At 40.8% G+C, this 25,736-nt stretch overlaps 1 protein-coding gene across 1 annotated transcript in view; it reads left to right on the top strand.

Annotated features, from left to right (window-relative positions):
• The window catches only part of GIPC2 (GIPC PDZ domain containing family member 2), a 95,669-nt gene that overhangs the window by 49,995 nt on the left and 19,938 nt on the right, over positions 1 to 25,736 (top strand). The window contains exons 4-5 of the mRNA XM_068966298.1: positions 12,786 to 12,892; positions 18,860 to 18,941. Of these exons, the coding sequence (XP_068822399.1) occupies positions 12,786 to 12,892; positions 18,860 to 18,941 (189 nt within the window). The remainder of the gene's footprint in view (positions 1 to 12,785; positions 12,893 to 18,859; positions 18,942 to 25,736) is intronic.

Genomic DNA, 25,736 nt, shown 5'->3' with positions numbered 1-25,736 from the left:
AGCAAAAATTTAAATCCACTGCAGAGATTTAAGTTGGTTTGTATAGTCAAAGCTATGGTTTTTCCAGTACCCATTTATGAATGTAAGTTGGACCATAAAGAAGACTGAGCACTGAAGAATGGATGCTTTTGAACTGTGGTGCTGGAGAAGACTCTTGAGAGTCCCTTGGACTGCAAGGAGATCAAATCAATCAATCCTAAAGAAAATCAACCCTGAATATTCATTGAAAGGACTGGTGCTGAAGCTCCAATATTTTGGCCACCTGATGCAAAAAGCCCACTCATTAGAAAAGACCCTGGTGCAGGTAAAGACTGAAGGCAAAAGGAAAGAGGGCAACAGAGGATGAGACAGTTGGATGGCACCATCAACTCAATGGACAAGAGTTTGAGCAAACTCTGAGAAATAGTGAAAGATGGGGAAGCCTGGAGTGCTGCAGTCCATGGGATCTCAAAGAGCTGGACATGACTGAGTGACTGAACTGAACTAAATAAACTAAGAGCTCTCAGAGCAAAGAGCTGGACATACCTTAGCAACTGAATGACAAAGAAAGGGTAAAGATATTAGTAGGTGAGGAAGATTGTTGAAAAAGATTACAGTTGAACTTGGCTTTATAAGATGGCAGGGGAAGTACAGACAAGGAAGGAAGGCTTCCTGTGGAAAACAGCCTAGTCTTGGAGGGACTACAGCAAATCAGGCTGCAAAAGCAGCTCCAAGCCATGTTAAGAAGTTTCCAGCCATGTCTGGAAACTAGGTGGGGAACCTGAGCTTGTTGGAGAGAATAACAGGGAATCATTGAGATATTAGAACCAAAGAATGAAATAATGAAATCCTTTGGGGAATTGAGCCTGGAAGAGGAATGTTGGCTGTATTTGATTAGAGGAGATGCCATGTCAGAGGCTGCTGCAGCTGTCCAGGAGGAAATAATAGGGCCTGGGATTGGAGGCAGCAGTGGGAATTTGACTGAATAATATTACAGGGGCATAAATGGGGGTTGGAGGTGGGATTATGCTCTTTAGCTAAAAGAGGGAGGAGACAAGTGTTTGGAAGAAACAAATGTGACCCTAGGTTTCTATTATCAGAGCCTGTGATAAAAGTGGTATTTGGAAATGGGGCAGTTGGATGTAGTAATGGTTTGGGAGAAAGGGAGAGTTTAACTTTAGGTACACTGCATTTTATGTGACAGTGATGCCCTCATGTATTTTTGAGCAAAGATTTAAGGTCAAATTTGGGGGCTGGAACATGCTGCTTAATCATCTTTTTATGTCCCAGAGTTTATTCTGCCCTCCGTATATCTAGATAGACCTGGGTTTTGGCTTTTACCACAAAGATACTCCGGGAGAAGATAAATGAGGAGCCAAGTTCTCTTTTGTGGGGTGTGGCGGATGTGTTAGATGAATGCTGGGTGTAACTGATAAATGTGTTTTCCATGTAAAGACTCATCTGGATAAAGTGAAAGTCACTCAGTTGTGTCCAACTCTTTGTGACCCTATGGACTATACAGTCCATGGAATTTTCCAGGCAAGAATACTGAAGTGGGTAGCCTTTCCCTTCTCCAAGGGATCTTCCCAACCCAGGGATTGAACCTAGGTCTCCCACATTGCAGGTGGATTCTTTACCAGCTGAGCCACAAGGGAAGCCCCCAGTTGGATAAAGACCCAGGCTAAATATTCAGTCTTTTCTATTCTAGCTATAAACTCTCATTAAGGAAAATTTATTAAGTATTCATGTTTTTAATCCATGAAAAGTAAAATTATTATATTCTATTATAGGAAAAACTCTGTCATCTGTATTACCCAGTTCACTTACCCTAAACAGTGATTGATTTCTTAGAACTACAACATTTAAGGAGCCTTTGGAATTAATGACAACCACAAATAGAAGGAAGGTAGATAATAGTTCTTGGCTGTTTGTAGGCTTAGTCATTAAAATAGCAGTAGACAAAGGGGTCAAAACCGATGCTAATATGTGATATGTCTTCCTTAATATGGTATAACAGTGTGAAGGTAATGTTACATTGGTAAAATTGCTCTTTTTCTAATAATGCACATTCTATTAATAACAGTATTTGTATAATGGGAGTTCTCATATAGTTGTAGGAAATGGATCTTAGAAATTACACTCAGAATTGTCAGAGTGTGTCTTCAGAAAAAGTTAAGCAGAGAAACAGTTCTCTTAATGTATAGGAAAATGTTTGATAGATTAAGTGAAAAGGCAATTACAAAACAATGTACAATAATATCCTTTTTAAAACTATATTTAAACATAGAAGAAAAGTGACTTGCAGTATATATATATTGAATTGTTAACAGTTAACTCAGACGGTGGGTTTTGAATGAATTGTTTTTATGTGCTCAGTTGCGTGCGACTCTTGTGGCCCCATGGACTGTAGCCTCCTAGGCTCCCCTGTCCATGGGATTCTCCAAGCAAGAATACTGCAGTAGGTTGCCACTTCCTACTCCAGGGAATCGTCCCAATCCAGGGATTGAACCCATATCTCGATCTCCTGCATTGGCAGGCAGATTCTTTACCATTAGTGCCATCTGGAAAGCCTGACTTTTTCCTTTAGGTTTCTTGTATATTTCACATTTTAAATATAAACTATTAACTTTTATAACCAGAAAACAGTTATTAAAAAAAAAAAAGACTAGGATTCCTAGTCTAGGAAGTAGAGAAACAGAATTATTTTGCTTTTAGAGGCTTTATAATTTTTAACTATATACTCTTTTTAGAAAGTTTTCTTTAGTATTATCTTAAGTGGTTCCATGTTAGAAATGTGGTAGATTATACTGCATTGACTTTTTAAATTGGTGGGATTGTTTTTGCAACTACTAAACTTTTTAAAAGCTGGAGGAAAAATATGTGTCAGGTCAGTTCAGTTCAGTTCATTCGCTCAGTCATGTCCGACTCTTTGCGATCCCATGAATCCCAGCACGCCAGGCCTCCCTGTCCATCACCAACTCCTGGAGTTCACTCAGACTCATGTCCATTGAGTCAGTGATGCCATCCAGCCATCTCATCCTGGGTCGTCCCCTTCTCCTCCTGCCCCCAATCCCTCCCAGCATCAGAGTCTTTTCCAATGAGTCAACTCTTCGCATGAGGTGGCCAAAGTACTGGAGCTTCAGCTTTATCATCATTCCTTCCAAAGAACTCCCAGGGCTGATCTTCAGAATGGACTGGTTGGATCTCCTTGCAGTCCAAGGGACTCTCAAGAGTCTTCTCCAACACCACAGTTCAAAAGCATCAATTCTTCGGCGCTTAGCCTTCTTCACAGTCCAACTCTCACATCCAGACATGACCACAGGAAAAACCATAGCCTTGACTAGATGGACCTTAGTTGGCAAAGTAATGTCTCTGCTTTTGAATATGCTATATAGGTTGGTCATAACTTTTTTCCAAGGAGTAAGCATCTTTTAATTTCATGGCTACAATCACCATCTGCAGTGATTTTGGAGCCCCAAAAAATAAAGTCTGACACTGTTTCCACTGTTTCCCCAACTATTTCCCATGAAGTGATGGGACCGGATGCCATGATCTTCGTTTTCTGAATGTTGAGCTTTAAGCCAACTTTTTCGCTCTCCTCTTTCACTTTCATCAAGAGGCTTTTTAGTTCCTCTTCACTTTCTGCCATAAGGGTGGTGTCATCTGCATATCTGAGGTTATTGATATTTCTCCCGGCAATCTTGATTCCAGCTTGTGTTTCTTCCAGTCCAGCGTTTCTCATGATGTACTCTGCATAGAAGTTAAATAAGCAGGGTGACAATATACAGCCTTGACGTACTCCTTTTCCTATTTGGAACCAGTCTGTTGTTCCCTGTCCAGTTCTAACTGTTGCTTCCTGACCTGCATACAGATTTCTCAAGAGGCAGGTCAGGTGGTCTGGTATTCCCATCTCTTTCAGAATTTTCCACAGTTTATTGTGATCCACGTAGTCAAAGGATGTGTAATAAACCACTAATAGAAGTGAACAGTTTTTGAATTCCCATAAAATCATCCTATGGATAAAATAAGTATAGAAGGATGAAAATACTTTAGCCATCCTTTAAAATTCTTTGTATTAATATTAGAGTCTAGAGGTTTATAATATTTTTTTTTATAACACAGTCCCCTCTGGATTAAAATTATCCCAGAGATGCATTCTGTAATTTCAGGGAGTTGTGAAAAATAGGGTTGAGTTTTTTTCAAGTGACACCTTATCTAAAAGAACAAGATGATTTTTGGCATAGTATTTCCCTTCTGACACTTGTCATACACTGTTAAGTCTCATCAGAGGAGCAGTTAAGTCACTTTCTTTAGCCTTTTTTTTGTGGAAAGGTGGGGTGCGGAGGGTTGGGTCACGTGTTGCCAGCCCTTTGATCCAATAGCCACCTTGTGTATGTGGCATGCACTTATCTCCTTTTCCTTCTTATCTGCACCAGCACCCTACCAGCTGAATCAAAACAAAAACAACCCCATTGCTATTCTAAAGACATGAGGAATGTTGGGGAGAAGAAGGACACATAGAAAAAGAGAATGGACAGTTAAAATTTTTAAATTCTGGGGCAAAGCTAGATATTATGTCAACTATTCAGAGAGAGAGAGAGAGTGCATGTGTGGTGGGGGTGGAGGTAGAGAGGGGAGCACAGGAGCTGTTTATGGACAGTGCTGTTTGTATAAGTTCAGACATTGGAAGTTCTTTTTATTTTTACAAAAGTTTATTTATCTTGCTGTGCTGGGTTTTACTTGTTGCATACAGGATCTAGTTCCTTAACCAGGGACTGAACCTAGGCCCCCTGCATTGGGAGTGCAGAGTCTTAGCCACTGGACCACCAGGGAAGTCCTGGAAGGTCTTTTTAGAAGGATTGCTTAATTGCTCAGACACAATTCTGTATCTGGGAGGTATCTTTCAGTTGGAGACGGTAGAAAACCTTATCAAACTGGCTAATGCAGAAAAGGAAATCTTATAAATCAACCATCCATGGGTGATGCTGGCATCAACAAGGCTCTATGTAAGGGCGTATACAATGTGATCAGGACCCCATTTATTGTCCTTCCTTTCTGTTCTGCCACCTGAAGCATCAGCTTCATCATCTATAGGTCATCTTAAGGTGGCCCAAGATGGGTGGTCAGCAATGGCTGGGACCATGTGCTTCCTTATTCACACAGAACAGAAAAGGAGAGTGTTCTTATTTCAGAATTTCTAGCAAAAGCCCTTAGATTTTTTTCTCACTGACCTTTGTTCATGTGTCCATCTCTGAAACCATCACTGTGATAGACAGGATCAATCAGGTTCCATTTGTGTGTCCCATTCCTGAAGCTGGGAGCAACCAGCTGTGAGAATTTCTAGTACCTGGGACATGGTAAATGATCAGTTTAAAAGAAAAAAAATCACCTTTATTTTATTTTTTAAAGATTTTTTTTTTGATGTGGACTGTCTTTGAAAGTCTTTATGGAATCTGTTACCATATTGCTTCTTCTTCTTCTTTTTTTTTAATAAGTTGTTCTTTAAAATTGTATTTATTTATTTTTGGCTGCAGCAGGTCTTCGAGGTGGCTCGGGGTGGCTACTCTCTAGCTGTGGTGTTCGCTCTTCTCATTGTGGTGACTTCTCTTGTTGTGAAGCCCTGGCTCTAGGCACGTGGGCTTCAGTAGTTGTGGCTCATTGGCTTAGTTGCTCTGCAGCAGTGGAATCTTCCTGGACCAGAGCTTGAACCCATGTCCCTTGCAGTGGCAGGGAGATTCTTAACCGCTGGACTACCAGGGAAGTCCTGCTTTTGTTTGTTTGTTTTTTTATTGCAAGGCTTGTGGGATCTTACCAATAGTGGAGATTGATTCCATACCTCCTTCATTGGAAGGTGAAATCTTAACCACTAGACTGCCTGAGAAGTCCCAACATTACCTTCAAATTGTCTTCCGCAGATGATCCATATTATTGTCCCTAGATGAATTATAGTATATATATGTGTGTATATATTTAGTCCTTTGAAATAAAAGTGTGCTCTAAGACTGGCACTAGTATAAGAAATGACAAGTAATGCTTCATAATCATATGTAGTGAGAAACTCTATATCTTGATGAAATTTGAAATTGAAATTGAAAGTTGCTCAGTTGTGTCCGACTCTTTGCGATCCCATGGACTATAGAGCCCCTGGAATCCCCCAGGCCAGAATACTGGAGTGGGTAGCCTTTCCCTTCTCCAGGGGATCTTGTCAACGCACAGGTCGAACCCAGGTCTCCCGCATTGCAGATGGTTTCTTTACCAGCTGAGCCACCAGGGAAGCCCAAGTGTCTGAAGAGGAGGGCAGAGAGCTGCAGACCCCAAAGTAAAGTTGTCAGCTCTGGTTATTATTGTTTTGTAGGCATGTGTCAACCTCCAAGAGAAACTTAACTTTTGATTTTTGATGAGAAATCACCAACTTTTAAAAGTTGGCAATTAGTTTAAAAAGTCTGAAAACACTGCACACTCCGCAAATATGCCTGTGGACCACGGGCCACTGAGCTACCTGTTGACAGCCTTGGCCCATAAGAATTACCCTTTGTGCTCATGTCCTTTTCCCCGGTGTCAGCCATGCTCACTAAGCTTAGGTACCCGGTAGGAAAAAAATTTCAAGTGATTTATTCCCAAGAGGGGTAGAGGCCTGATAAACTGAGAGTCACGCAGTTGGGAGGGACTCTAAAACATCAACTGTCCATTGTTTGCTTTTGGAGTCTTGGAACCCGGGGTCTGGGGCACACTGCCTTCTCTTTCCTCACTTAGCCTTGCTGTCTTGGACCTTCATGGCTGGGTCTTTGCTTACACATTTTGCCCAGGCAGTTTCTGGCTCATGAGAGGGCAGCACGGGAGCCCACTTGGACCCTATGATTAATACAGTGATGTGATGACATCTGTTCTTGTGAATCTGGTTAATATGAGTCAGTCCCTAAGACTCAGGCCAGCTCTGGGAACACTGGAAAAAAGCCTTTCTGGGCCTGCAATGCTGAAGGTCATTGGCATATACAACTTGCAAAGTCTTGCAAGTCCTGAGTTGCCATCTGGCTGCTGTTTTGTTGCTGTGTAACTCCAGAGCTGGAAATTATAGAAATGCATTAGTGAATCTGGTAAAGTAGCTTAGTTCACCTGCACAGGTGGTTAGAGGAAGAGGCTGTACATATCCTCTTCCAGGATGGAGTGTTGATATGTCTGCTCACTTGACCACATGGTGTCATGTAACTTTAATAAGAGATGTTTTGAGTGGGGATTGAGGGTCCAGTGAGATGGACACTGGAGGGCCCTCACTGCTCCGTGCTCCCCTGAGGGGCTTGGCTTAAATTCAGTTGGGCCACTTTGGAAAATCTGAGTAGAGTAGTGGATCATCTTTTGTTTGTACCCTTCTGTAAATGGAAGGGAGAAAAATCACAGTTCTACAGGAGATAGAATGAAAAGGAGACCTTTGTATTTGAAGTGATAGCTTTCTGAACATTCAAAGAGAGACTTTAGCATGTTTCTCGTCCTGAGCAAAGCAATGCAAATGGTTTTGTGGGAGAGGGTGTGGGAAGAGCAGATGGCTCTCTTTCCAGGGTGGATGTGTCAGCAGAAGCAAGTGCAGCAGCAGCCGCCCCAGTGTGAGAGTCGGACCGCTGGGCATGGCACCTTTCACCCGGCAGCCCTCTGAACGCGTTAGACAGCATTCTGTCTAGCTGGTGTTCTCAGTGCACATGAAGATGAGGTGTGGTGGTTTAGTTGCTAAGTTGTGTCTGACTCTTCTGAACCCATGGACCGTAGCCTGCCAGGCTCCTCTGTCCATGAGATTTCCCAGGCAAGAATACTGGAGTGGGTAGCCATTCCCTTTTTGGGGGATCTTTCTGACTCAAGAATTGAACTTGGGGTCTCCGGCATGGCAGGCAAATTCTTTACTGACTGAGCTATAAGGGAATCCCTACAGATGAGAACTTATTCCTAACTTCACAGAATTTGTAAATGGGTAGCTGTGTTTTAACTCAGAGTCTCTGATTATGAAGTCCATCTCTTGTTGGATACAACTGTGTCTGTACGTACCCTCCTCTTAGGGACATCAGGGCTCTGAGCCTACTCTGAATTGTACTCCAGGCCAATTCAGGCCCTCAAGGGAACAGAACAAGATGTAGTTCTGTGCAAAAGCAGGAGAATGCCCCACCTCCCCACACTCGCCGTGTGCGGGTTGGGGAGCTAAGCTTGGTGTGCTTGTTCTCTGCGGGCCTTGGCTGATGTCAGCTCTCCTCTTGCCCTGGGGCTCAGGGTGGGACCAGAGACAGACATCTCCTCTATTTCCCCATCTCTCCCTGAATGTCATGATGTAGCAGGGGCTGGGCTGTTTACTGACAATGCCAGTTAAAATGGTATCATAAAAAGTTACAAGTAGGTATAAGCATTTTATTTAAAACATAAATCTTCATTCTTTCCCTACTCTTCAGATGTAAAAAACTCTGAGAGGACACAAATTGGAGTTCTGTTGTCTTTCTTTAGTGATCAGAATGGTAATGCACATCTGTGGGTTCCGTTTCATATCTAAAACCCAGATATGTGAAATGCTGGAAGTTTAAAGATATTTTCCTAATCTCCTAGTGTCATCTTGCACACACCTTTACCCCCGCCCGCCCCTCCCCCTTGCCCCAACTTGCCTTTCTGGAGTCTTTCCAAAGCAGTTAACCTAGTTTTCCTGGTAATAATAACTCTTTTGTTTCATACTTCTTTCATCAGTTCATATAGTTTTAAATTAAATTACATAATTAGAGCAATAGACACAATTGCCACAAAAGGGTTGGGAGTTGAGACATCTGCTTCCTGGTGACATCCATCTCAGCTGTGGGAGCCTGCTGTGCACCCTGGAGCTGTGAGTGTCCTGTGCTCTGGGTGACATGGGGTGGGGGTGGGGGAGCCCGGAGTCTAGTGAATCCTTGGAGCTGCAGACTCATTTCCAGCGTCTCCTGTGTGAACTGCATTCCTCCTGTCGCTCATCCCCAAGAGAGGCCTTAAGCACATCCATTCATGAGGAGTGAAATGGCGGATTTAGGGCTCGGCCTGGGTGGTTTGAGAAGCTTAGATGGGCCAGTGCCCTAGAAGTAAGCCAGATTAACAATATTTACAAACATTAAAAAAACAAAACTTTTCTTTCCCCTGCAGGCTAACAGGACCATCCTGCCTGGTTTTATGTATAAACCGGTTGATGTACTTCCCTGAATCAGGATGGTAGAGGAACGTGGCTTCTGTTTCTTCAGCCATAAAAACTGCCTTTTGGGACGCTAAGCCAGAACTAAAATTTCAGCTTTTGTTTTGGTGCCACCAAGTGGTTGGCCTTGAGATAACAGTTTGGAGCCGAAGATGACTTGACAAACATAATGATGCAAAAAAACAAACAAACAAAAAAAAAACAACCTGGGGTGAACAGGCAGTGCACAGCGAATTTTTAGGGCAATGAAACTACTCTATACGATACTGTGATGATGAATACATGTCATTATTCATTCTTCCAAACCCACGGGATATGCAGCAGCAAGAGTGAACCATGATGTAAACTGAACTTTAGGTGATGTGATGTGTCTGTGTAGTTTCATTGATTGTAACGAATATACCACTGTGGTGGGCAGTGTTGATCATGGGGGAGGTGTTGCATATGTTGGGGCAAGACGTGTATGGGAGAGCTCTGTCTTCTCAATTTGTTGTGCACTTAAAGCTGCTTTAAAAAGTTGTTGTTCAGTCACCAAGCGATGTCTGACTGTTTGCGACCCCATGGACTGCAGCTCGCCACGCCTCCCTATCCCTCACCATCTCCTGGTGTTTGCCCAAGTTCACATCCACCGAGTTGGCGATGCCATTCAACTGTCTTATCCTCTGTCACCCACTTCTCCTTCTGCCCTCAATCTTTCCCAACATCAGGGTCTTTTCCAATGAGTTGACTCTTCGCATCTGGTGGCCAAAGTATTAGAGGTTCGGCTTCAGCATCAGTCCTTCCAATGAGTATTCAGGGTTGATTTCCCTTAGGATTGACTGGTTTGATCTCCTTGCAGTCCAGGGGACTCTCAAGAGTCTTCTCCAGCACCACTGTTTGAAGGCATCAATTCTGTGGCACTCTACCTTCTTTATGGTCCAACTCTCATATCCATACATGACTACTGGAAAGACCATGGCTTTAAAAAATAGAAAACCATTTTTCCACTCTACATCACATTTTCTTTTTTAGGTACTGGTGTTTCAGGTGAGAGCCAGGTGCATAGAGACATAAGGAGGCTGGCTGACTTCTCAAGCCTGGATGACAATCCCTCTGTGAAGTTCCAGCATTCCAGGGCCTGGGTCCTTAGCTTCATACATCCCAGAAATCTTTAGTTTCTCCAGTGTATCCAGACTTGGGCAATTTTCTGGGGTTATATATCATGCTTACCAAATTTACAAAAGACTTGTTGATAAGTCAGAATGCCTGTGTATTACTTTGCAACCAGAAATGTGTATGCAGTGGTAGACCAAACACAGGTGTTAACTGAGCATTTCCCACCCTGCAGGACACTTCCATGGGAAGACACATTATATGGAGTAGGTTGCTTGGTGAAATCTCAGTGGATGTGTGTAAGGTTGTTTATCTTGGAGGTTAGTATCATTCAGGTTGAGGCTGTCTTGACGGCCATACCTCTGTACATGACTCCAGCCTGGTCAGTGCAAAATCCTGGTCAGTGCTGGTGACTGACCGCACCTTCTTCTTTGGGTATTCTGTTGGAAACTCTATGCTGAGTGAACATTTTCCTCCTGTTAATTTTCTTTCCTCCGATGGGACACAGTGTGACTGCCAAGGCAGATGCTGTAAGCTTGCTGATACAGCTCTAGTCTCCCGAGCATCTGTCAAGCCGTCATGATCAGCATGAGCTCTGTTAGCTGTCATTTAGAGGTTTGGGGTTAGGGGAACTGTCCTGGGTATCACATGATCATTAAAATTAAAAAAAAATATGGACCATTTTTGAAGTCTTTATTGAATTTGTTACAATATTGCTTCTGTTTATACATTGGCTTTTTGGCCACAAGGCATGTGAGATCTTAACTCCCCAACCAGGGATTAAACCCACACCCCTGCATTGTAAGGTGTAGTCTTAACCACTGAACCACTGGGGAAGTCCCTCAATTATTATTTTTAATAATTTCACTCTCAGAGGAAAACTATGTTTTGGTGACTCTGTCCTCAAATACATGTTAAAATTAACATGTAAAATCCTACCCACCTTGGAGTAGATCCCCAACAGTGAAACAGGGCTTCCTAAAGATAAAAATTACCCTTGATTATAAGGAAGGATGCATTCGTGCAGACCACCTGATGTCCTTGAGTGCTCTGTACAGATCTCACCCGCTCACACACCACAGCCTGCCCTGCAACTCCACATCGGAGCTCAGTTATCTCCCAGGCTGGTTGCTGTGTCTTCCCACACCCACCTCCATCCTTGCCCCAAACTGCTGCTCCAGAGTCCTCAGTGAAGAGGACCTGGGGGATACCTACAGGAGTTCAAAACTGGTGGCCTGTGATTGGGACCTCATCCACCAATCTTTTATTTTTGTCATTGTGTTGTTTTACAGTTTGATTTAATTGCTAAAAGTTAAAAATCTGGCCCCAAACAGTATTCATTTTCTTTGCAAACAGAAGATCTGTCTGTGTAGTGTCTACTTTCTGACAGGGCAGGCAGTCACTGGAGTGGCCTAGATAGGGTACCTCCTGGGAGTCATCCTCCATTTCCATTCTGCCCTTTCATTCATTTATGTTACCGTCTGATATTGAGGGATGACTCTTGGCATGTTGGAAAAACGCAACCAAACTAAAACACACACATATAAAGGAGCAGCCCCATCGTGAACTCTTGCTCCATCATGCTCCCTGTTCTCTCCTGCCTTCTGAGAGGACTTCCTTCCTGGGAACCTGTTCCCAGCCTCCTGAGGACCCTGCCTGTCTCATCCATCCACCTCTGAATGTATGCCTTGTGCTTCCAAGAGGTGTGGTGGTGAAGTGTTGTGGAGGAAAGCATACAGACTGGGGTCATAAGACCTGGATTTGAATCCCAGCTCCAGTTGCTTCCCTAGTGGCTCAGATGGTAAAGAATCTGCCTGCAATGTGAGACTCAGGTTTGATCCTTGGGTGGGAAGATCCCCAGAAGAAGGAAGTGGCAACCCACTCCAGTATTGTTGCCTAGAGAATTCCATGGACAGAAGAGCCTGGCGGGCTGCAGTCCAGGGTGTTGAAAAGAGTCAGACATAACTGAATGACTAAAACTTCACTTCCAGTCACTACTGAGTTCAATTTCCTTTTCTGTAAAGTGATGGCTTTAAGTTGCCTCTTAGGTTAGCGTAAGAATTAAGTGGGATTTTGTATTTAAAGTGTCAGTCAGAAGGTAGGTCCTCAAATAATGGTGCCTCCATCCCTGTCTTCTATCAAGGCACGACCCTTTCCCTTCTCCATGACCTTGATGAAGTCCAGCTGCACACCAACCTCTGCCTTCATGCCGCATAGACTTCTTTACTCTTACAATAAAACCAACTGTTTTAATTTTTGTTCCTTGTAACTTCCAGTCTTTCCCATCAGCACATTTCACATATTCCCTTTTCTTTTTGTAGTCAGATCTCCCATACCTTTCTATCATTTGAGAGACTCTTGTATGAGAAAAATGGATGACAGGAGAGTTTATTTTGGGAAATTCTATCAGGAGGCATAACTTTTATAAAATTTCACAATAACTGTACAAAAATTTGAAACTCCATTAGCTTTTATAGCCATCAGTTGAAATTCTTAATATGTGTACCTTTCCCTATCCATTGTATTTTTATAGATATGGAGCCCAGATCAAAAGGTGGAAAGTCATCAACAGGAAAGATTGGTACAGGAAGGGAGACACTTCGTCTGAGATCGAAAGGTCCTGCCACCGTGGAGGAAGTGGTATGTTAGGTTCACTTAATCCCTATTTGGCTTGGAAATGCATGAACATTCATGTTTGTCAGAGCTGAAAATAAAGGTAAAATCACAAGATTAAGTAAAACACTTTGTATCCTAATTAAGGCATGGTCTTTAATTCATTGTCTACTTAGACTATATGAATGTTATTGAAGGCATTTGAGAAGGAAATACAGAAACTAAGTGTGTGAGGAGAGATTGTGATACAGCAGTCCTCAGCTACCTACAGTCAATTTTTTCTAGCGTATACAGTTTTGAGGACTGCCTCAAAAACTTAGATCAGCCACAGCTCTCTGAGATCTAAGAAAAAGTCACTGAGCTACCTATAGGAGTAAACAGATTTGAGATTTTGATAGTGAAAGATGATGTTCATGAAAGCCGGTCTCCTCAGGCAAAGCATTTGATAATCATCTGGTCTCCTCTTTCGTGTCCCACATCCCTTCCATCAGCAAATCCTGGTGGATTCACCTCCACAGCAGACCAGAGCGACCAACTTCTCCCCACCTCTGGCCCCCCACTCTGACCCAAGGCACCAACAGCTCATGTCAACTATTGAGGTCACCAGCTCATGCTTCCTGCTTTCTCTTTCCCTTGCCTTCTTATCCTCTTTACCCACACAGCAACTAGGCTTATCCTTTGAAAATACAAATGAGAGTGTTACTTTTCTGTAACAATCTGTTAGAAATCCTCTAGTGGGTTCCCTCAGAGTAAAGAGCTAACATCCTCAGAGGGACCAGCATGATTTGACTGTGTGTTTCTACTCTGATCTCATCTCTCTCTCCTCCTGCCTCCCCCTGCTTCAGCCACTTGAGTCTCCTTGCTGTCCACAAACACTCTAAATACATCCCCATCTCACGACCTCTGTATGAGGTATTATGTCTGGCTGATGCTCTCCCTGCTTATGGGCATGGCTCACTCCCTTGCTGCCTTCAATTTCTGTCTTTGTCCCACCCTCTCTAACCTCTGAGCATAATATAATCTCAGTTCCTGCCACCTGCCTTCTGCCCAGACTTCCTTACCCTTTATTTTCTCTAAGGTGCTGAACCTGTTGGGCCTCATTGTATCTTTGTTTCCTTTTTGTCCCTTGTCTTGTTCTCATCTGTCCTGATCACTGCCATATCTCCAGCACCTAGAACAATGCCTGACACTTCAGAGGAGCTCAGATCTTTGAATTTAATGAATTAGTGAGTGATTCATTTATGCTTGATGGGAGGAAGGGTTTTGCTGATTGACTGTGTCTATGAGAAGGTCAGTATTTAAGTGAAAAACACCAGGAGAAGAGATGAATGGAGGGAAGGAGAGCAGAAGAAGAGGGCAGCAGTGGTGAGGATTCAGAGTGGCAAATGGCAGGCCTGCTCACCACAGGAAGAGCAGTGATGAAGCTCTCCTGTAGGGGAGGGCAGGACAGGCAGGCCTCTGAGCTCCAGAGTGCCTGGCTGAGGTGGGAGGGACGTGTCTGTGTGTGTATATACTATCCTAGGGCTCCCAGCTGCTTGAAGAACAAGAGTGAGACAGATAATGAATGGTAAGGAGGCTGTTATCGTAGGATCCAGAGTTTGTGGGGAACGATGTCAGGGTCAGTCATGGGTATGGTTTGTTGGAGAAGATACTTAAGGAACCACGAGGCCAAGGTTGTGTTCTTGAACGTTGGAGTCACCAGGATGTTGTCAGTTTTGGGGACTCCAGAGGAAGATTCTGAGTTGGGTGTCTTGTTCTTGGGTGAATAAGTAGATTAAAATGGAGGCTGGTGACAGCGGAGAGGCCCGGGAGGGCCAGAAGCATTTTGAAAGTTGAGAGGTGATGAGGTTTGTGAAAAAACCCAAGGCAGTAACTTCTGGTCATTTCAGAGTCTTTACCTTTTTGGTGCCCAGCCTGCTGCCAGGCATACTGCTGAAGGCCAGTAAGTGTTCATTGAACAAGTGAACACATCTAGGTGGAAGAAAGGAATCTGTAAGAGGGTGAAAGGACGGTGGGAAGGAGCTGGGGGTCCCAGCTGTGCTCTGCAGTGGCGGCTGGGAGGGGAAAAGCACAGACCTTCAAACTGCTTGCATAGAAACTGGAGTCAGCAGGAAAAACTCCATGTCACTTCAGGAGGGGGGCCGTCTTCTAACAGTTCATGTGGGTCACACATATCTGTTTATTTATGAGCAGCAGCTGTGTATCAGGTGCTGGAATGAAAAAGAATAACTGAAGATCTGCCTGAGGAGGTGGGAAAGATTCATTCCAAGATAAACTCTAAATCTCTCTTCCTATTTGCATAGCCTGTTTCTTAAAATAAGGCAATTAAAATAGCTCATAATAAAGGGGGGAAAAAACTAGTCTGGCACTAATATTAAATTTGATACAAATGACCTATGATTTAATTTCAAACAGTAAAGATTTGAAACCATGCAGCTTATCACCTAGAACAAATTCTGAAAACTGAACAATACTCCACTTGCATGAGTTACTTGCTGTGTGTTGTTGAGACAGGCACAGTCCAGGTGCTGGTAACACAAAGGTGATTAAAAACCTTGTTTTTCCTTTAAAGGGAAGAGGCATGAAAATAAACTGTTACAAACCAGAATGTTTTGTAATGTCACAAGGAAGGGGCTAGCTGATGAGCTGTAGTTAGGAATCAGTAAAAAGGGAAATTGGGAGAGTTGCCTCCATAAGAAATAGTTGAGTTAGTCACAGATGGAGAGAAGAGTGTTCTGGGCATGAAATGATAATAGGTATGGGAACCTTGTAAATGTCGATGAGGCTGGAGTGTGGCTGCTGAAAGTATCTGGTGGGAGGTGTTGAGACTGGAGATAGAGGCCTGGGTCAGGGCATGAAGGGTCTGTAAATATTGCTAAGGGTTAGGGGGGTGGCTATTTAAAAATTGCAAGGGGAGCAGCAAGTTGGTTTTGTGTTTTAGAAAAATCCCTTGGTTCTAGGGGATGGAATGTTGAACAGGGTAGATTTGTGAGGGTGAAGATTGCAGGTGGGGAGACCCATTAGGAAACCTCTGCACATAAGAAAAGACAAGGGAGTATTATTCAGTTAAAAGAAGGAAATCCTGCCATTTTTAGAATGTGGATGGACCTGAACAATAGTGTAATATGTCAGAGAAAGACAAATATTGGATGACCTCAGTTTTATTATCTCCCCTTCTCCCATTCCAAACAAAACAAACCGCACCTTGTGTAGAAACAGAGCAGACTGATTGTTGCCTGAGGCAGGGGGTTGGGCAGGTGGGCTGGGTGAAATGGATGAAAGGGGTCAGAAGGTACAAACTTTCAGTTATAAGTAGGTCCTGAGAGTGGACTCACAGCTTGGTGATTATTGTTGGTAATACTGTATTATATATTTGAAAGTTGCTAAGAGACTAGAGCTTAAAAGTTCTCATCACAAGGAAGAGAAAACTATGTGTAGGGATGGATAACTAGACTTACCGTGGTGATTTTTTTATACAGTATATACGCATATAAAATCATTATGTTGTATACCTGAAACTAATAGTATATGTCAACTATATCTCAATTAAAAAAATTAGGACTGAACATAGGCAATCAGAATGTGAATGGAAGAGGGATGATGAAATCAAGAGCTGTTTAGAATAGTAAGATCTTGGTGGCCATTTCTGTGTGAGCAGTACTGATATTTGTTGCAATAACCTGCAATGTATCTGGATAAACGCAAAGATAAAATACCTAAGTTACTTTGCCTAGCCTGTCACTTTACACAGACTATTCAAAATACATTGTAAATAAGTCAAGAATGATATGCCTCTTGTCTCATTGTTATAAAGGCTTAGTTAATATAAATAAAAGTACATGAAAGTTGTAATAATATCCTCAAGGAAATAAAAATAAAATTTTAGTGTAGTAAAATGTATTTTAAAATAAGTTTTGAGATACAAAACAACCTATATTTATGGCAGTATTTAAAGTATTATGAATTTTTTGCAACTGAATCTTGAATTCAACGTTTGTACCTATGGTTGCACATTTAATATCTTTGGGCAGTTTTTTTTTTTTTTCCCAGCTCTGAAGCCATTTAAACCCAAATATTAAAATAAACATAGAGCCAGACTTTACCAAATATTAAGCCAGGATTTTTAAAGAACAATAAAATATATGTGATCATGTTTTTTTCATAGAAATTTTTACTAAATAAGAACAAAAATATTTTGGTACCCTTAATACACATATTATGTATGTAATTGATAAAGAATGCATACAGTAGTCTCCTCTTATCCACAGCAGACACATTCCAAACCCCCCAGTGGATGCCTGAAATTGTGGATAGTACTGAGTCCTGTGTATACTGTTTTTCCTGTACATATATACCTATGTTAAAGTTTAATTTATAAATTGGGCACAGTAAAAGTTGATGACAACTAATAGTTAAATAGAGCAAGTATAAAATGTACTATAATATAGCTGTGTGAACGTGGTCTCTCTCTTCAAAGTTCTTATTTTACTGGACTCACTCTTCTTGTGCTGATGTGAGATGGTAAAATGCCAGCGTGATGAGATGGAGTGAGGCGAATGACACAGGCATTGTGATGTAGCATTAGGCTACCATTAGCCTTCTTACTCTAGATCAGAAGGAGGATCATCTAGCTGTGATGATGGGGAAGGTTGGATCTTAGGAGCAGATGATGTCGATGGTTTCTGGGATGGAGCAGATGGTGTGTGGTTTTATCATATTACTCAATGGCACACAATTCAAAACTTAGGAACTGTTTATTTCTGGAGTTATCCACTTAATATTTTTGGACCTCAGTTGACTGAGGTAACTGAGGAGGAAAGCAAAACCACAGATAAGGATGGGGGACTACTGTACAAATAATTAGACGTATGTGTTCAGGATGTTTTACTCTTGGGGTGAGCTCTGCCCTTTTCAAGGCACACAGGACCCCTTGAGATCTAGTCATGCCTGGCGCTCTATTTCCCATCACATGGGATATCTTGCAGTCCCTTTAACCTGCTGTACTTTTCTATCAGACTCTGTGACCTCACATAGACTTCATGTCTCTATTGTCTTCTATTTGTCCTGGTTTATCTGACACCAGTTAATTTTGAAAACACAGTTCTTAAGTCACCTTTCTGAAGTCTTCCTGGACTCTTAGAGATTTAAATTTACTTCCACTGGGACTTCCCTGGTGGTCCAGTGGTTAAGAATCTTCCTGCTTATGCAGGGGACCTGGGTTCTATCCCAGCTCTGGGGAGATTCCACATGCCATGGGGCAACAAAGCCTGAGTGTTGCAACTACTGACCCGATATTCTAAGGTCCGTGAGCTGCAACTACTGAGCCCTTGAACCTCACCGAATGAAGCCCACACACAGCAAAGAAGACCCAGTACAGCCAAAAATAAATTAATAAATAAAAAAATTTATTGCCCCTGTGATGCTGCTATGCCTTTGACATCCTTTACAAATTGTCCTTATTGTGGTTAAATAGCTATTTATTTTCACATCTCTCTCCCTTCCCCTGTGGCTCAGAGGGTAAAGTGCCTGCCTGCAATGTGGGAGACCCGGGTTCAATCCCTGGGTTGGGAAGTTCCCCTGGAGAAGGAAATGGCAACCCACTCCAGTATTCTTGCCTGGAGAATCCCATGGATGGAAGAGCCTGGTGGGCTACAGTCCATGGGGTCGCAAAGAGTCGGACACGACTGAGCGAGCTCACTTCACTTCACTTCACTTCACTTCACTTCACTTCTCCCTTCTAGATTGCTAGCTACTTGGAGATAGCATTCCCAGTTTTTCTTCTTTGAACCTATAATACTTACCACAAACACTAAAAATAAGTATTTACTATATTGATTTGTATTGAATTACAGGGCACATTCTAGATATATTACCATTAAAATTAGCTGACGTACACAACCAGGAACTGGCTCCACTTCAGATTTCCCCCATGTATGCCTCAACATTCAAGAGATTGCATGTAAAAATGTCTTATTTCTCTTTTCTTTGATAAAGCCTTCTGAAACCAAAGAAAAGGCAATTGGAAAGGTTGATGATCTTCTTGAATTGTACATGGGAATTCGAGATATCGATTTAGGTAAGATTATACTATTTAAAAAAGTCTTATATGTCTTAATTTTATGGAACTTAATGCTTATTTTTGTCTTGCTTGCATTTATAGTCAATATACTTTTCAAGGTAAAAAGTATTTGTGGAGTGATCAAAAGCATAATGAAAATGAAGATAATATATAAAAGTAAAAAAAACACTTGGCCCTTATCCCTTACTAGTTTTGAGGCCTGAAAGCCAAGTCAACTTTTCTAAACCTCAGGGTTTTTTTTTTTTTTTTACAGGAAAATGTTTAACTATTTTTGAAAAATTGAAGTAGGGCTGATCTTAAAATATTGTGTTTTAGATGAACAGCAGAGTGATTCAGTTATATATTGATACATATTTTAGATTATTTTCCATTATAGGTTATTACAAGATATTGAATATAGTTCACTGTGCTCTACAGTAAATCCCTGTTGTTTATCTGTTTTATATAGTAGTGCATATCTGATAATCCCAAACATCTAATTTGTCCCTCCCTCCCTTTCCCCTTTGCTAACAGTAAGTTTGTTGTCTATGTCTTTGAATCTGTTTCTGTTTTGTATATTAGTTCATTTATATTACTTTTTAGATTCTACTTATAAGTGATATCATATGATACTTGTCTTTGACTTATTTCACTCAATGTGCCAGTCTCTAGGTATTAGCATGTTTTTCTTTATCTGTCTTACTTCCACTCATGTTGCTACAAATGGCAGTATACCATTCTTTTCTATGACTGAGTAGTATTACATTGTGTGTGTGTGTTTGTGTATATGTATATATACATAGCACATCTTTTGTATCCATTCATCTGTCAGTGGACTCTTAGATTGCTTCCGTGTCTTGGCTATTGTAAATAGTGTTGATATGAACACTGGGATGCATGTATCTTTTTGAATTAAAGAGTTTTGTTTTCATCTTTTCTGGATATATGCCCAGAATGGGATTGATTGCTGGGTTCTTATTATTTTTAAATCAATTTATTTTAATTGGAGGCTAATTAATTTACAATATTGTAGTGATTTTTGCCATACATTGGCATGAATCAGCCATGGGTGTACATGTGTTCCCCATCCTGAACCCCCCCTCTCACCTCCCTACCCATCTTATCACTCAGGGTCATCCCAGTGCACCAGCCCTGAGCACCCTGTCTTATGCATCGAACCCGGACTGGTGATCTGTTTCACATATGTTAATTTACATGTTTCAATGCTATTCTCTCAAATCATCCCACACTCGCCTTCTCCCACAGAGTCCAAAAGACTGTTCTTTACATCTGTGTCTCTTTTGCTGTCTTGCATATAGGGTCATCATTACCATCTTTCTAAATTCCATATATATGCGTTAGTATACTGTATTGGTGTTTTTCTTTCTGACTTACTTCACTCTGTATAATAGGCTCCAGTTTCATCCACCTCATTAGAACTGATTCAAATGCATTCTTTTTAATGGCTGAGTAATATTCCATTGTGTATATGTACCACAGCTTTCTTATCCGTTCATCTGCCGATGGACATCTAGGTTGCTTCCATGTCCTGGCTATTATAAACAGTGCTGTGATGAACATTGGGGTACACGTGTCTCTTTCAGTTCTGGTTTCCTTGGTGTGTATGCCCAGCAGTGGGATTACTGGGTCATATGGCAGTTCTATTTCCAGTTTTTTAAGGAATCTCCACACTGTTCTCCATAGTGGCTGAACTAGTTTGCATTCCCACCAACAGTGTAAGAGGGTTCCCTTTTCTCTACACCCTTCCAGCATTTATTGTTTGTAGACTTTTTGATAGCAGCCATTCTGACCAGCATGAGATGGTACCTCATTGTGGTTTTGACTTGCATTTCTCTGATAATGAGTGATGTTGAGCATTTTTCATGTGTTTGTTAGCCATCCGTATGTCTTCTTTAGAGAAATGTCTGTTTAGTTCTTTGGCCCATTTTTTGATTGAGTTGTTTATTTTTCTTGAATTGAGCTGCAGGAGCTGCTTGTATATTTTTGAGATTAATTCTTTTTCAGTTGCTTCATTTGCTATTATTTTCTCCCATTCTGAAGGCTGTCTTTTCAACCTGCTTGTAGTTTCCTTCGTTGTGCAAAAGCTTTTAAGTTTAATTAGCTCCCATTTGTTTATTTTTGCTTTTATTTCCATTACTCTGGGAGGTGAGTCATAGAGGATCCTGCTGTGATTTATGTCAGAAAGTGCTTTGCCTATGTTTTCCTCTAGGATTTTAATTGTTTCTGGTCTTACGTTTAGCTCTTTAATCCGTTTTGAGTTTATTTTTGTGTACGGTGTTAGAAAGTGTTCTAGTTTCATCCTTTTACAAGTGGTACCAGTTTTCCCAGCACCAATTGTTAAAGAGATTGTCTTTTCTCCATTGTATATTCTTGCCTCCTTTGTCGAAGATAAGGTGTCCATAGGTGTGTGGATTTATCTCTGGGCTTTCTATTTTGTTCCATTGATTTATATTTCTGTCTTTGTGCCAGTACCATACTGTCTTGATGACTGTGGCTTTGTAGTATAGCCTGGAGTCAGGCAGGTTTATTCCTCCAGTTCCATTCTTCTTTCTCAAGATTGCTTTGGTTATTTAAGATTTTTTGTATTTCCATACAAATTGTGAGATTATTTGTTCTAGTTCTCTGAAAAATACCATTGGTAGCTTGATAGAGATTGCATTGAATCTATAGATTGCTTTGGGTAGTATGCTCATTTTCACTATATTGAGTCTTTCAATCCATGAACGTGGTATATTTCTCCATCTATTTGTGTCATCTTTGATTTCTTTCATAGGTGTTTTATAGTTTTCTATATATAGATCTTTTGTTTCTTTAGATAGATTTATTCCTAAGTATTTTATTCTTTTCATTGCAATGGTGAATGGAATTGTTTTCTTAATTTCTCTGTTTTCTCATTGTTAGTGTATAGGAATGCAAGGGATTTCTGGGTGTTAATTTTATATCTTGCAACTTTACTATATTCATTGATTAGCTCCAGGAATTTTCTGTGGAGTCTTTAGGGTTTTCTATGTAGAGGATGATGTTATCTGCAAACAGTGACAGTTTTACTTCTTCTTTTCCAGTCTGGATTCCTTTTTATTTCTTTTTCTTCTCTGAGTGCGGTGGCTAAAACTTTCAAAATTGTTGAATAGTAGTGGTAAGAGTCTGCACCCTTGCCTTGTTCCTGATTTTAGGGGAAATGTTTTCAGTTTTTCACCATTGAGGATAATGTTTGCTGTGGGTTTATCATATATGGCCTTTATTATGTTGAGGTATGTTCCTTCTATGCCTGATTTCTGGACTTTTTTTTTTTTAATCATAAATGGATGTTGAATTTTGTCAAAAGCTATCTCTGCATCTATTGAGATAATCATATGGTTTTTATCTTTCCATTTGTTAATGTGGTATATCACAAGGCTTGATTTGCAGATATTAAAGAATCCTTGCATCCCTGGGATAAAGCCCACTTGGTCATGATGTATGATCTTTTAAATATATTGTTGGATTCCATTTGCTAGAATTTTGTCAAGGATTTTTGCATCTATGTTCATCAGTGATATTGGCCTGTAGTTTTCTTTTTTCAAGGCATCTTTGTCTGGTTTTGGTATTAGGGTGATGGTGGCCTCATAGAATGAGGTTGGAAGTTTACCTTCCTCTGCAATTTTCTGGAAGAGTTTGAGTAGGATAGGTGTTAGCTCTTCTCTAAATTTTTGGTAGAATTCAGCTGTGAAGCCTGGGCTTTTGATTGCTGGAAGATTTCTGATTACAGTTTTGATTTCCATGCTTGTGATGGGTCTGTTAAGATTTTCTATTTTTTCCTGGTTCAGTTTTGGAAAGTTACACTTTTCTAAGAATTTGTCCATTTCTTCCAAGTTGTCCATTTTATTGCCATTAGTTGCTGATAGTAGTCTCTTATGATCCTTTGTATTTCTGTGTTGTCTCTTGATGAAAGTGAAAGAGGAGAGTGAAAAAGTTGGTTTAAAGATCACCATTCAGAAAACGAAGATCATGGCATCCGGTCCCATCACTTCATGGAAAATAGTTGGGGAAACAGTGGCTGACTTTATTTTTCTGGACTCCCAAATCACTGCAGATGGTGATTACAGCCATGAAATTAAAAGACATTTACTCCTTGGGAGGAAAGTTATGACCAACCTAGACAGCATATTAAAAAGCAGAGACATTACTTTTCCAACAAAGGTCTGTCTAGTCAAAGCTGTGGTTTTTCCAGTGGTTATGTATAGATGTGAGAGTTGGACTATAAAGAAAGCTGAGCATAGAAGAATTGATGCTTTTGAACTGTGGTGTTGGAGAAGACTCTTGAGAGTCCCTTGGACTGCAAGGAGATCCAACCAGTCCATCCTAAAGGAGATCAGTCCTGGGTGTTCATTGGAAGGACTGATGCTGAAGCTGAAACTCCAATACTTTGGCCACTTGATGCGAAGGGTTGACTCACTGGAAAAGACCCTGATGCTGGGAAAGATTGAGGGCAGGAGGAGAAGGGGATGACAGAGGATGAGATGGTTGGATGGCATCACCGACTTGATGGACATGAGTTTGGGTGGACTCTGCAGGTGGTGATGAACAGGGAGGGCTGGTGTGCTGTGGTTCATGGAGTCACAAAGAGTCAGACACGACTGAACGACTGAACTGAATTGAACTGTTGTGATTTCTCAATTTTCATTTCTAATTTTATTGATTTGATTCTTCTCCCTTATTTTCTTGATGAGTTTGTCTAATGGCTTGTCTATTTTATTTATCTTCTCAAAGAACCAGCATTTAGCTTTGTTGAGTTTTGCTATGGTCTCCTTTCTTTTGCATTTATTTCTGGCCTAAATTTTATGATTTCTTCCTTCTACTAACCCTGAAGTTCTTCATTTCTTCCTTTTCTAGTTGCTTTAGGTGTAGAGTTAGGTTATTTATTTGATTTTTCTCTTATTTCTTAAGGTAAGCTTACATTGCTATGAACCTTCCCCTTAGCTCTGCTTTTACTGAGTCCCATAGGTTTTGGGTTGTTGTGTTTTCATTTTCATTCATTTCTATGCATATTTTGATTTCTTTTCAATTTCTTCTGTGATTTGTTGGTTATTCAGAAGCATGTTGTTTAGCCTCCATATCTTGGTATTCTTATTTGTTAAATTAAAAAAAAATTTTTTTTACCTTACAATATTGTATTGGTTTTGCCATACATCAACATGAATCCCATATGTTGGTATTTTTAATATACATATTTTTTCCTGTAGTTGACATTTAATCTTACTGCATTGTGATTGGAAAAGATGCTTTGTATGATTTCAATTTTTAAAAATTTACCAAGGCTAGATTTATGGCCGAAGATGTGATCTATCCTGGAGAAGGTTCTGTGTGTGCTTGAGAAAAAGGTGAAATTCATTGTTTTGGGGTGAAATGTCCTATAGATATCGATTAGGTCTAACTGGTCAATTGTATCATTTAAATTTTGTGTTTCCTTGCTAATTTTCTGTTCAGTTGATATATCCATAGGTGTGAGTGGGGTATTAAAATCTCTGACTATTATTGTGTTACTGTTAATTTCCCCTTTCACAGTTGTTAGCATTTGCCTTACATATTGTGGTGCTCCTATGTTGGGTGCATATGTATTTATAACTGTTATCTCTTCTTCTTAGATTGATCCTTTGATCATTATGTAGTGTCCTTCTTTATCTCTTTTCATGGCCTTTATTTCAAAGCCTATTTTATCTGATATGAGTATTGCTGTTCCTGCTTTCTTTTGGTCTCCATTTGCGTGAAATATCTTTTTCCAGCCCTTCACTTTCAGCCTGTATGTTTCCCTTGGTTTGAGGTGGGTCTCTTGTAGACAGCATATATAGGGGTCTTGTTTTTGTATCCATTCAGCCAGTCTTTGTCTTTTGGTTGGGGCATTCAACCCATTTATGTTTAAGGTAATTATTGATAAGTGTGCCATTTACTTAGTTATTTTGGGTTCTAGTTTATACACCTTATCTGTGTTTCCTGTCTTGAGAATGTCCTTTAGCATTTGTTGAAGAGCTGGTTTGGTGGTGCTGAATTCTCTCAGCTTTTGCTTGTCTTTAAAGCTTTTGCTTTCTCCATATTTGAATGAGATCCTTGTTGGGTACAGTAATCTGTCTTCTTTTTCTGGGACTCCTATGATTCGAATGTTGGGCATTTCACATCGTCCCAGAGGTCTCTGAGGTTGTCCTCATTTATTTTAATTCTTTTTTCTTTTTTCCCCTCTGGTTCATTTATTTCTACCATTCTATCTTCCACCTCATTTATCCTATCTTCTGCCTCAGTTATTCTACTTTTGGTTCCCTCCAGAGTGTTTTTGATCTCAGTTATTTCATTATTCATTATTGATTGACTCTTTTTTATTTCTTCTAGGTCCTTGTTAAACATTTCTTGCATCTTCTCAATCCTTGTCTCCAGACTATTTATTTGTAACTCCATTTTGTTTTCAAGATTTTGGATCATTTTTACTATCATTATTTTGAATTCTTTTTCAGGTAGACTCCCTATCTCCTCCTCTTTTGTTTGGTTCGGTGGGCATTTATTATGTTCCTTTACTTGCTGAGTATTTCTCTGCCTTTTCATCTTGTTTAGATTGCTGTGTTTGGTGTGGCCTTTCTGTATGCTGGAAGTTTGTGGTTCCTCTTTATTGTGGAGGTTCCTCCCTGTGGGTGGGTTTGGATGAGTGGCTTGTCAAGGTTTCCTGGTTCTGGAAGCTTGAGACTGTGTTCTGGTGGATGGAGCTGGATCGCTTCTCTCTGGAGTGCAATGAAGTGTCCAGTAGTGAGTTTTGAGGTGTGTATGGGT

The sequence above is a fragment of the Capricornis sumatraensis genome, chromosome 2, assembly GCF_032405125.1.
Source record: "Capricornis sumatraensis isolate serow.1 chromosome 2, serow.2, whole genome shotgun sequence".
NCBI lineage: Eukaryota > Metazoa > Chordata > Mammalia > Artiodactyla > Bovidae > Capricornis > Capricornis sumatraensis.
The sequence above is the reverse complement of the archived record's forward strand: the minus strand, read 5'-3'. Positions and strand labels throughout refer to the sequence as shown.